The sequence below is a fragment of the Stomoxys calcitrans genome, chromosome 5 (assembly GCF_963082655.1).
Source record: "Stomoxys calcitrans chromosome 5, idStoCalc2.1, whole genome shotgun sequence".
Lineage (NCBI taxonomy): Eukaryota > Metazoa > Arthropoda > Insecta > Diptera > Muscidae > Stomoxys > Stomoxys calcitrans.
Genome location: NC_081556.1, coordinates 101,448,574 through 101,464,681, shown reverse-complemented (window position 1 = coordinate 101,464,681; position 16,108 = coordinate 101,448,574). Strand labels below are relative to the sequence as shown.

Genomic DNA, 16,108 nt, shown 5'->3' with positions numbered 1-16,108 from the left:
CAATGCCAGACATGAACCAACTTAGGGAGTGGCATGCAAGACAATTAAGTATTTTATAAGTAGCTCTCACCACATTTCGTGGGGAAGTACCATCACTAATAAGCGGGGCCAAGTCCTGGAAGAGTTCTACAATACTAACGACCTAATAGACAGAGACACTCCAATCCTGAACTTCATCAATTATTGTAGATTTTCCAATTAACAGAGGTAGCGGTGTTACTAATTTTAGGTGTTATTAGGTCGTTAGTATTGTAGAACTCTTCCAGGACTTGGCCCCGCTTATTAGTGATGGTACTTCCCCACGAAATGTGGTGAGAGTTCGCATCGCACCCTATTAGTACCTCGTTTTCTGCCTGTTTTGCTTTCCTCGCCAGCCGTTGCAGCTCCGACGTGCGTGGTGGTGTCGCAGAGTCGAAAGGCAGGTAAAGTGATGCCAGGTATGCTCCAGCATCTCCTTGTCTCACCGCTGTTGCATCCGACGTTGACAACTCTGTGGAAAATCTAAAATTTAAGTTTCTATGACAAATAACGCAGGTACTCGGCCGAGTACCAGTGTTAGCATATTGGGTTGCCCAAAAAGTAATTGCGGATTTTTTAAAAGAAAGTAAATGCTTTTTTAATAAAACTTAGAATGAACTTTAATCAAATATTCTTTTTTTACACTTTTTTCTAAAGCAAGCTAAAAGTAACAGCTGATAACTGACAGAAGAAAGAATGTCACAAGCTGTGAAAAAATTTGTCAACGCCGACTATAAGAAAAATCCGCAATTACTTTTTGGGCAACCCAATAGAATAATTGGTAGTTCATGGTTCAGTCAAGAAACTTTGTTCCAGGACGTCCATGGCTCCTGTAGTTAGGCAATATGAATCTTGCCCTTGCTGATTTTCTCCATCAGAGCGTGTGTAGCAGTCTCGCTCCGGTGGAGGTTTATCTGCATTACCTCAATCATTGGTGGCCACCATAGCGCAGAGGTTAGCTCTGTCCGCCTATGACGCTGAACGCCTGGGTTCGAAAAAAGAAAAAATTTTTCAGCGGTGGGTTTCTCCTCCTAATGCTGGCAACATTTGTGAGGTACTAAGCCATGTAAAAACTTCTTCATGGGCAAAATTTGCAATTTTTACTCAATCATTGGTCCTCCAGTAAATGGGCATCTCGGGAGTAGGTGATGATCTCATCGTCTGCTCCCAGTTCTTGAGACTGCATTGACTTTCCTGTCACTGCACTGCCTGATGTCATCGTATTAGGTTCTGTTTAGTCTAGTCTTCCGACTTTTTATAAGGTCGGTAATGGTTCCATCATCGGGTCCTTAAGCTGTATTGGGTTTCCATTCCCTGTACTGCCTAATGTTTCAATACTAAGATCTTTGCCTATCTTAGTCTTCCAAGTCTTAAGCAAATGGGCTTCTTGGGAGTAGGTGATGGTACAATCATCGGCTCCCTGATCGTTGGGTTGCATTGAGACTCCTGTCGCTGCGCTGCCTAATGTTTCAATATTAGGATCTTTACCTAACCCAGTATTCCGAATCTTTAAGTGGATGATGGGTCCGTCGTCAGGTTGCTGTTAGGCCACTGCACTGCCTGACATTTTAGTATTAGGATCTTTACTTCTCCTAGTCTTTCCAATATCGAGAGATGCCGTGATTGTCTCGCTGTCGGTCCCCTGCTTATTGGGCGGTGTTGGGTCACCTGCCCTTCACGGCCTGACATCGCAGAATGAAAATTTTTGCCTATCCCAGTATTCCTAATCTTGAAAAAGACAGCTTTGCTCCCGTAAAGCACCATGCCTTTAGTCTTAGCCAAACTTATCACGGAGCCAAACGGCCACTGTTTGTTGGCCGGTTTTGAGTCACTTTGTCTCAAAATGAAAATTTCTGCCTATTCTGGTCTTCCCAATCTTGAGAAAGACAGCTTTGCTCCCGTAGTGCAAATTTGTCACGGAGACTTGATCAATGCCAACCACAAAGAGAGTTCCTTCCTCCTTCTCCTCTCTGTGGAAGACCTCCCACTTCTCTGCGACCAAACCTTGGTTTTGCTTGCTCAAGAATCTCAACATGCGTTCCGTCGAAAATTTACTGCCCCATCCCTTGATTAAGACCGTAGCCTTTGTGAGCTGGGGGATATCCACCTTTCTCACCAGGTCGGGCTTTGAGGGAACGTGAATACCTCTGACGAGCTTTTTGACGATATCAATACATTCCGCCGACACAAAATGCAGCGTAAAGATGTCCCCTCTAAACTCGCAGCGCATTATTCAGTATTTAGAGCGCATGAGGCGGATTAATATCGCAACCTCTTTTCAACCTAGCCTAACCTAATAGCATGCCAAATCTTTTCCGTTATCCTTTGTTTGTCCTTAAAGAGATACCGGGCAAAGAACTTGACAAATGCGATCCATGGTGGAGATTCGGCCCGGCCGAACTTAACACTAGTTTACTAGTTTTTATTAAGCTGTATTATTATACCCACCACCGAAGGATGGGGGTACATTCATTTTGTCATTCCGTTTGCAACACATCGAAATATCCACTTCCGACCCTATAAAGTATATATATATATTGTTGATCAGCGTAAAAATCTAAGACGATCTAGACATGTCCGTCCGTTTGTCCGTTGAAATCACGCTACAGTCTTTAAAAATAGGGATATTGAACTGAAATTTTGCACAGATTCTTTTTTTGTCCATAAGCAAGTTAAGTTCGAAGATGGGCTATATCGGACTACATCTTGATATAGCCCCCATATAGACCGATCCGCCGATTTAGGGTCTTAGGCCCATAAAAGCCACATTTATTATCCGATTTTGTTGAAATTTGGGACAATGAGTTGTCTTAGGCCCTTTAACTTCCTTCGTTAAATTGGCCCAGATCGATTCAGATATGGATATAGCTGCCATATATACCGATCCTCCGGTTAAGGGTCTTAGGCCCACAAAAGCCACATTTATTATCCGATTTTGATGAAATTCAGGACAGTGAATTGTGTAAGGCCCATCGATATCCTTCGTTAATTTGGCTCAGATCGGTTCAGATTTGGATATAGCTGCCATATAGATCGATCCTCCGATTTATGGTGTAAGGCCCATAAAAGCCACACTCATTATCCGATTTTGCTGAAATTTGGGACAGTGAGTTGTGTTAGGCCCTTTAATATATATCTTCAATTTGGTCCAGATCGGTCCAGCTCCCATATAGACCGATTTCTGGATTTATGGTTTTGGGCCCATAAAATGCTCATTTATTGTCCGATGTCGCCGAAATTTGGAACAGTGAGTTAAGTTAAGCCCCTTGACATTCTTCTGCAATATCGCACAGATCGGTCCAGATTTGGATATAGCTGCCATATAGACCAATATCTAGGTTTTAGGTCTTGGGGCCATAAAAGACGCATGTATTGTCCGATGTCACTGAAATTTGACACAGTGAGATTGGTTAGGCTCTTCGACGTCCTTCTTCAATTTTGCCCAGATCGGTCCAGATTTGCATATAGCTGCCATATAGACCGATCTCTCGATTTAAGGTTTAGGGCCCATAAAAGAGGCATTTATTGTCCGATTTCGCCGAAATTTGGGACAGTGCTTTGTGTTAGGCTTTTCGACATGTTTATGCAACTTGGCCCAAATCGGTCCAGATTTGGATATAGCTGCCATGTAGACCGATATCTCGATTTAAAGTCTTGGCCCCATAAAAGGCGCATTTATAATCCGATTTCACTGAAATTTGACACAGCGACTTATGTTCGGCTTTTCGACATCCGTGTCGTATATAGTTCAGATCGGTATGAGGTATACGAGTATAAGGTATGCAATTTTCTCAGAATTTTGATGAAAGGTGGTTTACATATATACCCGAGGTGGTGGGTATCCAAAGTTCGGCCCGGCCGAACTTATCGTTTTTTTACTTGTTTTTACCCTATCTTCGTCAGATAAGGGACTGATCTCTTGATTTACTCCCTAAGCACAAAAACTGTTCGACTCTCTTCTTTTTTTTACCAATCTTTGCATATCAATGATCACCCTGTATTTCATTAAATATTCTCTGTAAAGGTGCATTACAAGTTTTTAGATAATAAACCACTTAAACTTGCTGTGGATTTCCCGCTTTGCATAAACTTGGAGCTTACTTCCGCCTAAGTATGTCAGTCAGGCGATAAACGAAAGCTATGGTCTGCAACATGTAACCAAGTTAACAATGATTGAGACAACCAACTTGCATTGAAAAGCTTTAAAACTCACAAACAAATGGACGTGACTCACATATAATGGGACTTTCTCTGAGCGATATGATATTTGCTGGAAGAGCCAACATTACTAGCAATCAAAATTTGACTTGGACTAATTTATTAAAGTTCATGTTGTAGCCCAACTGGCTCTCTTTCGCTCTCTCACACTCACACTCTTTACTTGCCCATTTGTTGGCTGGATAGCATTGCTTAACTAACAAACGAAAGCTTCATTTAGATGGCCGCTTAGTGTTTCATTGGACTTCAAACGAGCCACAAAATCAGTAGAGATCACCCCTTGGCAAGTAATCCCTTTCACTTGCTACCTCTTCGTGGGCAAAAATCACAAGGAATCCATGAAGAAATACTCCTTCAATATCAATGGCAGCAAATGTTTTGCCAACCAAATCGCCTTGATGAAGAAGTGGCGTAGCAAACGTCAACAATGGACTGAATGTTTACAAAGCGAATTGGGTGACTTGTATGAGGTTAGTGTGGCAAATGGTGGTTAGCCCTTAAGGGCTTAGAATCACGGCTTATTAATCATCCCATGAAACATACCACATGGTGGCTTATCTATGGCCACACTTTTGTCGAAAATACTCGTAGTTGTGGTTTATCTGATTACACATCTATTATTAATCAGTGTTTATTTGCAATACTTGTCATGGAATTTGTTTAAATAGCTTATTTTGTTTTCTTTTGTTTTGGTTTCTATTTACTTTCAGCACTTCCAGCGTAATTCCAAATTGGCTGAATCATCGAAGAGGTTAAAGTCTCAAATCTGGAGCTCAGTGGTTACGATTTTATTGGTTAAAGCCAAAGGTTTGCCACTGGCGGAGGACGGCAACAAATTGAATGATGCCCACATTAAATTTAGGTGAGTCAAAAATAAAGCTTTGTGCAACAAAGATTTGAAACAAATATTTTTGAGAGGAAATTCAATAGCCATAAACGTCTGTCTGGCATTTGGTCTGTCCGTCTGTATCTGTCCATGTAAAATTTGTGCAAATCGAAATCCTCGGTTCAGAATTTTATAGAAATTGGTTCAGGTTTAGTTTCTTGGCGTGATTTTCATTTCATGAGCTTTAGTAAAGACCCTTATGAACCGATTTTCTTAAAGCTTTCCACAATGTCTTCTTCTATTACCGTGTATGTATGGAATATGATGAAATCGGTTCAGATTAAGATATATCTCCCATATATTGGGTTGCCCAAAAAGTAATTGCGGATTTTTTAAAAGAAAGTAAATGCATTTTTAATAAATCTTAGAATGAACTTTAATCAAATATACTTTTTTCACACTTTTTTTCTAAAGCAATCTTAAAGTAACAGCTGATAACTGACAGAAGAAAGAATGCAATTACTTAATTAAAAATCCGCAATTACTTTTTGGGCAACCCAATATATCTTCATCCAATTTGGACTAATGTTGCAACAATGGGATCACACATGATTCCCTAAATACTCTTGGGATTACTGGTGAAAATCATACATATTGGTACAGATACAGATGTAGATTAGAGAACAACCGCAAGCGATCATAAAAACAAGTAAAAACGTGTTAAGTTCGACCCTGCCCTTTTGATAACAATTCCACTGCCATATCCATTGTGATATGCAAATCTGGGCAGGTCTGGATCATATCTGATTGAGGTCCCGAGAACTCTTATACAAGTCACAGTTTCAGCGAAATCGAGCAACAAATCCGCTTTTTATGGGATTAAGACCCTACAGATGGTTCCAAATTTGCCATCAAATTTGCCAGCAAAGCGGTAGACCTCTTCAAGTTTAGATTAGGCCACATAGTTTTGAAGTGCTCACAGCCCCCTCTTTGTGACCATCTATCATTCGTTGTCCATCGGGCCTGGTCCTGAAAACTTAGCTTACATGTCGCTAGAGGCATATCCACAGATTCCAGTGACCGTGGAGTTCCTAGTCTCGCAAGCTCGTCTGTTTTAGAATTCCCTGGGACATCTCTGTGGCCCGGCACCCAGAACAGGTGAATTTTGAACTGTTCAGCCAACTCGTTGAGAGGTCTGCGACAGTCGAGGGTGGTTTTTGTGGTCACAAATACATTCTCCATGGATTTAATGGCTGTCTGAGAAGATATTTATGAAAAGCTCCCTCAACCTCACGGCAATGGTCTTTCCATTTTATTCAACCACAATGATCAGAGGCATGAGAATGTGTCGTACAATGCATAAGATGGTGTCGTCCTCAGTGCGGCTGTGATGATCAAACAAGCCATGGATTTTTGAAACGCCGTCCACCAGACCACAACACCATATAGCAATATAATAGGTATGACATATGCAGTATATACCCAATGGATGACATGCGGTTTAAACCCCCAACTTTTGCCAATGGCTCTTTTGCAGGTGTATAGGGTAAGAATTGCCTTTGTTGCCCATTCCAAATGTTGGATTTGAAGTTCAATTTCCTCTCCAGCAAAACACCCAGGTAATTTGCGCTTTCTGTAAATGGAACATTCTCTCCACCCAAGGAGACAGGTTCCACTGTAGGCAACTTGTATCTCCTGCTGAAAAGAACTTCTTCTGCCTTGCACGGATTTATACCCAGACCACTTTCAGTAGCCCACTTTGCTGTTGCACGTAGAGCTTCCTGAAGTATATCTCTTAGAGTGCTGGGAAACTTTTCCCTAACAGGAACTGCCACGTCATCAGCATACACGACCGCTTTTACGCCTTTTTCTTCCAGAGACAATAATATATTGTTAATGGCTATATTCCAAAGTAGAGGAGACAGTAAACCTCCTTGAGGTTTTCCTCAGCTGACCCATCTTTTTAGATCCACAGATCCTAAGCCTGTCGTAATGCATCTTTTAGTAAGTAAGTTTTTAATAAACATTCTTAAGATAGAGTTGTTGGCAAGAAACTTCAACTCCTTCATGATTATCGTCGGTTTTACATTATTGAAAGCACCTTCAATATCAAGAACTGCTACCATTGTATATTCCTTGACAGCAAGAGAACCCTCTATGTAGCCGACTAGGTAGTGAAGGGCTGTTTCAGTAGATTAGCCTTTACTATATGCATGCTGCTGCCGCGACAGGCGATCTTCAGGAATCTTTGCCCTAAGATATGTTTCTATCAACCTCTCAAGAGTCTTCAGCATAAAGGATGACAGATTAATAGGACGAAACTCTTTCGCTTTCGTGCGGTAGGGTATTCCTGCTTTGGGAATGAAAATGACCTATGTGTCCCTCCATCCCACAGGTATATTTGACATGCTGATACAAGCAGAGTATATCTCCCTAAGCCAATGAACCAGTCTGTCAGACACAGCTTGTAATTCAACCGGTGATACATCATCAGGGCCTGGCGACTTAAAGGAGTCGAAACTTTTTATCGGCAGACACAATTTCCCTAATGACCTCCGACGAACGCATACCAGTGACAACCTCTTCTGGCGACACGTTGGCCGTTAGAGAATTTCCCGGGAAGTGTATCAAAGAGTAGTTCTGGTGTTTTCTAACTAGACATTGTTCATACATTCTCTGACTTCTGATTATACACCACCGTAATAAGTCTCGAGGACATAATCTTCCGTAGCCTAGAGGCCTCAAATCTATCTTCCACGGAGCTGCAGAATTCTACCCAGGATTTGTTCTGAGCCTTTCTCAACTCGCCCTTATATTTTCTTAGCTCAGCCTTATAGATGTCCCAATCGTGTGGTGCTCTTGTGGCTTTCGCTCTGTTGAAGAGTTTTCTGCAATCCTTCCTTAGACCAACCAGCTCTGGGGTCCACCATGGCGGTCGCTGTTTACCCCATGACTTGGCACTGGGACATACTGACACAAGCGAGTCATTTGGGGCCTTCGTGATCCGCTGAACCACTATGTCTATATCCTCCGCCGTTTGCACTTCATTTTCTGGTCTAGAAGGGATAGACGTGCAGAATTTATGCTGAAATTTATCCCAATCCGCCTTTCTTCTGTTTTGCCGAGGGACCACTACTACAGTGTTTACTCCAAAGCCGAAACTAATATAACGATGATCAGAGAAGCTGTGGTCATCCAACACTTCCCAGACTCATATTCTTCCACTTATATCTTCCGATACAAAGGTAATATCTAGTGCCGCCTGCCTGCTGCTGGTGATAGAGGTCGGTTTATCCCCTTTATTACAAATCACCAGATTGCTACTTATAATGTATTCGATAAACAGCTCACCCCTTTCGTTGACATCCGAACTTCCCCATATCTGGTGGTGTGCATTTGCATCACTTCCTACAAGAAGCGGCTTCAACAAGCGACATAAGGATTGAAGGCGGCCTCTCTGAATCGTGTGCCATACATAGGTAAGCCAGTCAGTAATGAGACTTGTTTATTTCAAGGCTGGCTACTACTAAATCTTCAGTGCTTAGCGACAGATGAAGAAAAACGCTTAGACAACTCTTTGCAAGAATACAGGCTCTGTGTCTCCCATCCCTGTATTCTTGAGTAGTTTTAATCCCGGAATTCTTAGTCCACTAATCATTCAAAGTTATGAGAGCTGAAATTAATTTGCGTGCTTTGTAATGGCTTGGGTAAAGAAAAAAATTTAAAGTAAGTTGTCTCTTTTGAACAGACGGAGACAGGCAACACGTACGTCACTGATAAAAGCAATTCTGATTTAAAAATAAAAGAACAAGTGCAAAAAACAACGGAGTATAACTATTCCGATCACCAAAACTTGATTTGTCTTGCTTTGGCTTCATATGGCACTCATGTGAGTGGTGTTCATTTGCAAACAACACACGATGTCCTCCGACCAAATAGACAATCATATCCACTAAACGATTACTAAAACGTTCGCACATCTCTCACTCTATTGTATATGTGCGTGTGTTTCTAGCTTACTTTTTTTTATGTGGCATGCGATACAGACAATTGCTTTGGCCAAAGAGGCTAATTAGAGCCAAATTTTGGGTCTCATGCAGTTCTCTAATGAAGATATACCCTATGTAGTTCTCTTCTACCTTGTCTTAACCACCACCGCGATATCATTTCTCCCACTCTGTATTTTGTCTGTCCATGACGAGTCCAGTTTCGTCGTCCGATCGTTTTCTATGAGAATGTTTCTTGGTCGGCTGCCGTAACTAAACTCCCCTTACTGAACTGAACTTTGGATGCTTAGTTCAACCATCGGCCAGAAGTCGCTCTGCATTCTAATAAGCCAGTGTGAAACTGAAACTTACCATTCGGTATTTGCACTGCACTCATACTTTGAAACACAGAGCATGGGCAGACTAAAAACAGAGTTGGAGAAATAATATCGCGGTGGTGGTTAACTTGCACAACATCGCGTAGGGTGGTCTCCGTAGGTTATTTTATATTTGGATGGAGGCATTTTATATTTAACAAACTCCTTTCTTTTATTTTACAGACTGGGCAATGAGAAATACAAAAGCAAATCATCATGGACTGAACGATGGCTGGAGCAATTCGACCTACATCTTTTCGAAGATGATCAACAACTCGAAATATCATTGTGGAATCGTAATACGGTGTATGGAAAAGCTACCATAGATTTAAGCATTTTCGAGCGAGAGAATACCCATGGTATTTGGAAACCCTTTGAAGACTGTCCCGGTGAAGTATTTCTTATGTTAACTATAAGTGGTACAACAGCCCTTGAAACGATAAGCGATCTGAAAGCCTTCAAAGAAGATCCACGGGAATTAAAGGTAATGAGAGATCGTTATCGATGGCATCGTTGTTTGCAAAATCTGCGAGATGTAGGTCATTTGACGGTAAAAGTGTTTGGAGCTCAGGGTTTGGCAGCAGCGGATATTGGGGGGAAATCAGATCCCTTCTGTGTTTTGGAATTGGGTAATGCGAGACTACAAACGCAAACGGAATATAAAACCCTAACACCGACATGGAATAAAATATTCACTTTGTAAGTGATGTAATATGAACTTGAAAGAACGTGTAAAGGAATATTAATTTTTGGTTTCCCCATATTAAAGCAATGTCAAGGATATAACCCAAGTCTTGGAAATTACTGTTTATGATGAAGATCGCGATCATAGAGTGGAGTTTCTAGGGAAACTGGTTATTCCCTTGTTGCGCATTAAAAATGGTGTCAAAAGATGGTATACCTTGAAGGATAAGAATTTGTGCAGCCGTGCCAAAGGCATGTCGCCACAGGTATGAGATATCGTAGTCCTTGAGTTTTTTTTAGATTTGGATATAACTAAATTTCTTACATTTAATTATTCTACTCTTTTCAGATTCTTCTTGAAATGAATGTTGTCTGGAATGAAATCAGGGCTGTGTGTCGTGTACTTCAGCCCAAGGAAGAGAAATTAATCCAACAGGAGGCCAAGTTCAAGAGACAATTATTCTTACGCAATGTCAATAGACTGAAGGAGATCATTATGTATATTCTAGATGCTGCACGTTATATACAGTAAGTGAAGAAATCATCTAAAGGAGTGTATAATTCGTGCCACCATGAATATTTTAGTGGGTTGGTTTCTTTTTAGAAATTGGCGTTCGAATAGGAATGCCGTACTTAACTTCGACTGCTGCTCGTCCAATGCGCAACCTTTTCAGCTTAGCTTATGGTGTAGGAGTCTTTCCAGCGTTTAGGAAGGTTGCGAACGATCAGCCGATATCTAAAAAGGGTGAACCGAACAACCCTGCGAATTATCGGCCAATCGCGATATGCTCCGTGCTTTCCAAGGTTATGGAGAGCATGATCAACCAATGGCCTTCTTAGCGATCGACAGTATGGGTTACGCAAAATTCGCTTTACGTTTCTGTCTGAACGATGGAGTCGATCTATACACCAGTTTGGTGAGAGTAAGGGCGTGGCACTGGATATATTCAAGGCATTTGATAGGATCTATCATGGTGCACTCCTATCAAAGCTATTAGCATTTGGTATCGGTAACGACTTGCCCGATTTGTATTGAGCTGTCTAGAGAATCTCACTATTCGAGTTGTTGTAGATGGGTTCTCTTCTGATGAATACAAATTAACCGCAAGTGTACCACGAGACCATATCCTTTCTCCCTCTCTTTTTTATTTTCATTGACGACCAGACTTCGAAGCCAATCTATTCATTTGACAGCAATCTCCGTCATTCATATTCATTCGACGATTGGCTGATTCTCCATGAGATTGGAGATTGGCTAGCTATTTCAAATGAGCACATTATTAATGTACTCAAGACGCAGTACTGTTTGTTGTCTCACAAATGATTCGCTGACTCTTTACAATCGTAAATAATTATTGACGGTATGGATATTGAGCGATCAAACGTTCTTAATGTTCTGGGTATGAGACTCCATCTGATCTTTTCAATATCTATGCTTATTACACCCCCCGTCGGAACCATCCTGTTCCCTCAACAAATCTCAGGAGACCTTCAAGAGGTACGTTCGCAAGTTCACCCAGAACACAGAAAAAACGCCTCCCCAGAAAGGAGAGCCTACGTCCCTGCAGATCCGGACATGAACACCGAAAGTGCTTAATAGTCTCATCTTCATCCTCATCGAGCCATTGTGCGGTATTCCCATGCGCGCCGCTATGCGGCCCACAGTGTCCGGTTATGACCCCTGTCAAGGTACTTATCGACCTCTTATCGAACGGCAGCAACTCTCTCGTCCTCCTCGGTAACCGACCATAGCGCCTTTGTCCTCCAGCAACCATCCACCGACGCCGTCCTGGCCATCGCATCTACTGTGTTCAGTAACTCGACAAATGGCACATAAGCAAGACCTATGACTATAACAATCCGCCCGGCGCAGACGAACTCCTCCTGGCGCACTCGTCCGCCCTCTCATTTCTGGAATCCCCTCATGCCCAGGAAACCATGTCAGCGTCGCACCCTGAGACCGGAGCCTTTCCAGCGCCGACTTACTGTCCACCTAAATTCTGAGTTTCGAGGGCGGTAAATCCATTCCCACAATTGCTCGTGCGGCCACTGCAATGACACTGACCTCTGCCTGAAAGATCATCCGGCAGTCTCAGAGACATACAGATATTGAGGCCATCAGAGAAGACCCCCATTCCAGTCCCTGACTCCATCTTGAAGCCATCGGTGTAGATCGAGGTCTCATTCTCCTCAAGTACACCATTCGGCCTCCATTCGTCCTTCTCAGGAAATCGAATCGCAAATGTTCTCACTCCAATCGGCACTGGTGACAGAAAGTCGGAGATCCTCCTCAGTCTACCATCCGCATCCATAACTTCCAGAATCGAACTGTGGCCGCAACCATCCTCTATCAGCATGCTGAACTCCCTCAGTATAAGCGTGACCCTGTTGGCGCAGTTCCAACTATAGGCCTCAATGGGCTGCATATCCAGCATAGCCTTCAGGCCTGACTGCGGTGCAGATGTCATTGCCCCTGGGACCCCGACGAAGGCCAGTCTCTGGACCTTCTCGAACTCCCTCGCACGTGTCCTCTTCTCTACGGCATTGCATCATACCAGTGCTCCATAGGTGAGTACTGGTCTCATAATGGCCGTATACATCCAATAGATCATCTTGGGAGTTACTCCCCACTTCCTACCGAACATCCTCCTGCAGGAGTAAAAAAGCGCACAGTGTCTTGCAGTTTTATTTTTCGGTGTTCCTCTTCCAGGACAATTTCGAATAGAGGACTATGCCTAGGTACTTCGCCTCCTTCGACAGCAGCAGGGTGACCCCGTTCAAGGACGGAAGACTGAGCTGCGATATCTTACTACGTTTGAAGAGCACCAGCTCCGTCTTCCCTGGATTGGTCCTCAACCCATTTTTGGTAGCCCATCCCTTCCATGATCTCGCTGATCGTCGACAGAAACCTGCCTCGGACCAGCAGCACGACGTCGTCCACATAAGCGACAATCTTCGTGCCGTCCCCAAAGAGATCTATCAAAATTTCCTTAATCACGAGGCTCCATAGAATCGGCGAAAACACCCCTCCTTGGGGCGTTCCTCTGATCACCCGCCTTTCGATTACACTATCTCCCAGATTGGCATTAATAATCCTGCCATAAAGCATATTATTGGTCCACTGGAACATTGTGGGGTGAATCCCCGTGAAGGCCCCCTCAATATTCAAGAAGGCCGACAAAGTGTAATCTTTCTGTCGGAGAGACGTCTCGATCTCCAAGACGTTGGAGGTTAAGCATTGGTATTTATAAGAAATACTTCCCTAGGTTAGGTTAGGTTTAAGTGGCAGTCTGCTACCAGACTCACGTAGACATTTTCGTCTATTCTTATACCACAGGAACCGAAGGAGGAAGATGCCAGTTCCTACAGTTAAACTATCCAGATCGCTTTAAAAGTCCAATAATTTGCTAAATCAGACAGGTTCTCAACGAAAAGAGAACCTAAATTCAAACTCCTTTTGACTGCCAGAGCGGGACGCATACGAAGTATATATTAAATAGTATTTTCTTCTTCGATGTCCACATAGCTTCTGCAGAAGTCGTTTCTGGCAACATTCAGTATGTCAGCATGATTTCGGACCAGACAGTGACCTGTGACATGACGGACACAATGAGTGAGACGTCTGTTTTAGTGACAGCAAAGCGGTAGACCTCTTTAAGTCTATATTAGGCCACATACTTTGGAATGCTCACAGCCCAAACTTTGTGACTATCTATCATTCGTTATCCTTCGGGCCTGGTCATGAAAACTTAGCTTACATGTCGCTAGAGGCATACCCACCGATTCCAGTATCCCTGGAATGTGTAGGGTAGTTCCTAGTCTAGCAAGCTCATCCGCTTTACAATTCCCTGGGATATCCCTGTAGACCGGCAGAACAGGTGAATTTTGAACTGTTCAGCCATTTCGTTGAGAGATCTGCGACAGTCGAGGGCGGTTTATGTGTTTGACGTTATCCAGGTCTGAGAAGATATTTATGCCAATCCGCTTGATACACACTCCAGTGGTAGGTAAACCTTTTCCGGAATAGTGGTATACTACTTTTTATCAAAAAGCGGCTCAGATAGGGTACATTCCACACTGCCTGGAACATCGGACATTGTATCAAGGATAACACAGTGTCCGTAGCCACCACTTGACCAAAGAGAAAGATCCGTTAGTCTCACGGCTCTTTTAGAGCGCACAACAAGCCGATTACTGGCTTAGGTGTATGTCCATAGTGGCATGGGGCGGATTAATATCTGTGCCCTCTTTTCAACCTAACCTAACCTAGCCTCACGGCAGTGGTCTTAGCAATTTGTCTAGCCACAAAAAATTTTGCCTCATGAAGGTTTAAATGTAAGGAAGTTTTATGAATGAGATATTGTTTGCTGAAATAGCAGTAATGTCTGCTTACCATTTTTTTAGCAATCAAAAACTGTTTTTTAGCAAACACTTTTGCTGTTTTGAATGACAAATTTCGTTGAGTGTACGAATGTAAAAAATTTTCAAATTTGGAGCATGTCGAAAAGGAGCCGCAAAAACTTACGGGTGAAGCGAAGCACACTGGGCTAGCTAGTACTTATTAAAAGTACTCCCTATTTGTCTTCTTGAGCCTCTAGAGCAATCCTTACCTGATTTGACCCAAATTTTGCACGTGGTGTTTTGTTATGAATTCCAATAACTGTGCCAGATATGGTTAAAATAGGTCCATAATCTTATATAGCACCCATATAAACCAATCTCCCGATTTGACTTCTTGAGTGGTGTTGTGTTTTATATCGAAAAAAACTGTGCCAATTCTGGTTCAAATCTGTCCATAACCTATCACACCTGCCATATAAACCGATCTCGCGATTTGATCTTAACGCCCTTTTACTTGTTTTACATTACAGAAGCTGCTTTGAATGGGAGAGTCCCCTGAGATCATTAATCGCATTTACCTTATGGATTGTTGCTTGCATTTATGGCAATCTAGAAACTATACCGCTGGTGATATTGATGATAATACTCAAGTGGGTATTTTGAAATTTAGGAAAAAAAATATAGAATAATATAAAATTCCGGATTTTTTTACAGAAATTGGCTTATACGCCTGATCACAGGTCAATCGGACTCAACGAGTAGCTACGACTATGAGTATGATGAAGACGATGATGATGATAAGGAGAAGGAGGAGAAGAAATCAATAAAGGAACGTCTGCAGGCCATACAAGAAGTATCCCAAACAGTGCAAAACACCATTGGATATTTGGCTTCATTGGGTGAAAGTACCAAAAAGTAAGTTTTTTTCAGAAATGTTGTGGTAAACTAGTTTACAGTCTTCAGTTTTTTGTTGGAAGTTCCCAAGAAGTTGAGATAGTTCTGGCGAAAGTTGAAATAGTTCTGGCATGGCTAGAATGGACAAGCCTGGTAAGGGTCCTATATACCCATGGCAGGGAGAGTGAGAGCGGCAATACAATGCGAATTTCGGCCATGAACATTCCACTAAGGAACAGGGGCAAACTTCTTACATATCAGTGCAGTACGATTCATGTTTTTAAGCTCAATGATAAGGGCCCTCCCTTTTATAGCCGAGTCCGAACGGCGTGCCGCAGTGCGACACCTCTTTGGAGAGAAGTTATACATGGCATAGTACCTCACAAATGTTGCCAGCATTTGGAGGGGAAAACCACCGGATTATAACCCCATTAGCCTGTCATCGTTTTTACTTAAAACTCTGGTAATAAATCTTACCAGATTGAAGGTGAGAAAGGTACTGACAAGGTACAAACAATTTCTGTACGGCACAACACGGATACCTCAAGGGTCAATGGAGGCGATCCTTCAGTGGTACAAATCGAGACGAGAGAGGTACTGACAACAGACAACTTTAGTAGGGCACAACACGGATACCTAAAGGGTAAGTCGATGGAGACGATCCTTCAGAGGTATAAAAGGTCGATACATTTCACGGCGGAAGAAGATCCTCCATGGTGACTTCCCTGTATATCTAGAGCCATTTAACAACGAGGAGTTAGAGT

The 16,108-nt window shown here is 42.6% G+C and overlaps 1 protein-coding gene across 3 annotated transcripts in view; it reads left to right on the top strand.

The window, feature by feature from the left end:
• The window catches only part of LOC106089158 (multiple C2 and transmembrane domain-containing protein), a 202,384-nt gene that overhangs the window by 177,849 nt on the left and 8,427 nt on the right, over positions 1-16,108 (top strand). For 2 of the 3 annotated variants that reach the window (XM_059370379.1, XM_059370380.1), the window contains 6 exons: positions 4,947-5,098; positions 9,609-10,124; positions 10,195-10,375; positions 10,459-10,637; positions 14,981-15,100; positions 15,165-15,365. In XM_059370379.1, coding sequence (XP_059226362.1) covers positions 4,947-5,098; positions 9,609-10,124; positions 10,195-10,375; positions 10,459-10,637; positions 14,981-15,100; positions 15,165-15,365 — 1,349 coding nt within the window. Of the gene's footprint in view, positions 1-4,475; positions 4,707-4,946; positions 5,099-9,608; positions 10,125-10,194; positions 10,376-10,458; positions 10,638-14,980; positions 15,101-15,164; positions 15,366-16,108 lie in introns of those variants that run through there. The other variant, XM_013254939.2, reaches the window with a different exon arrangement.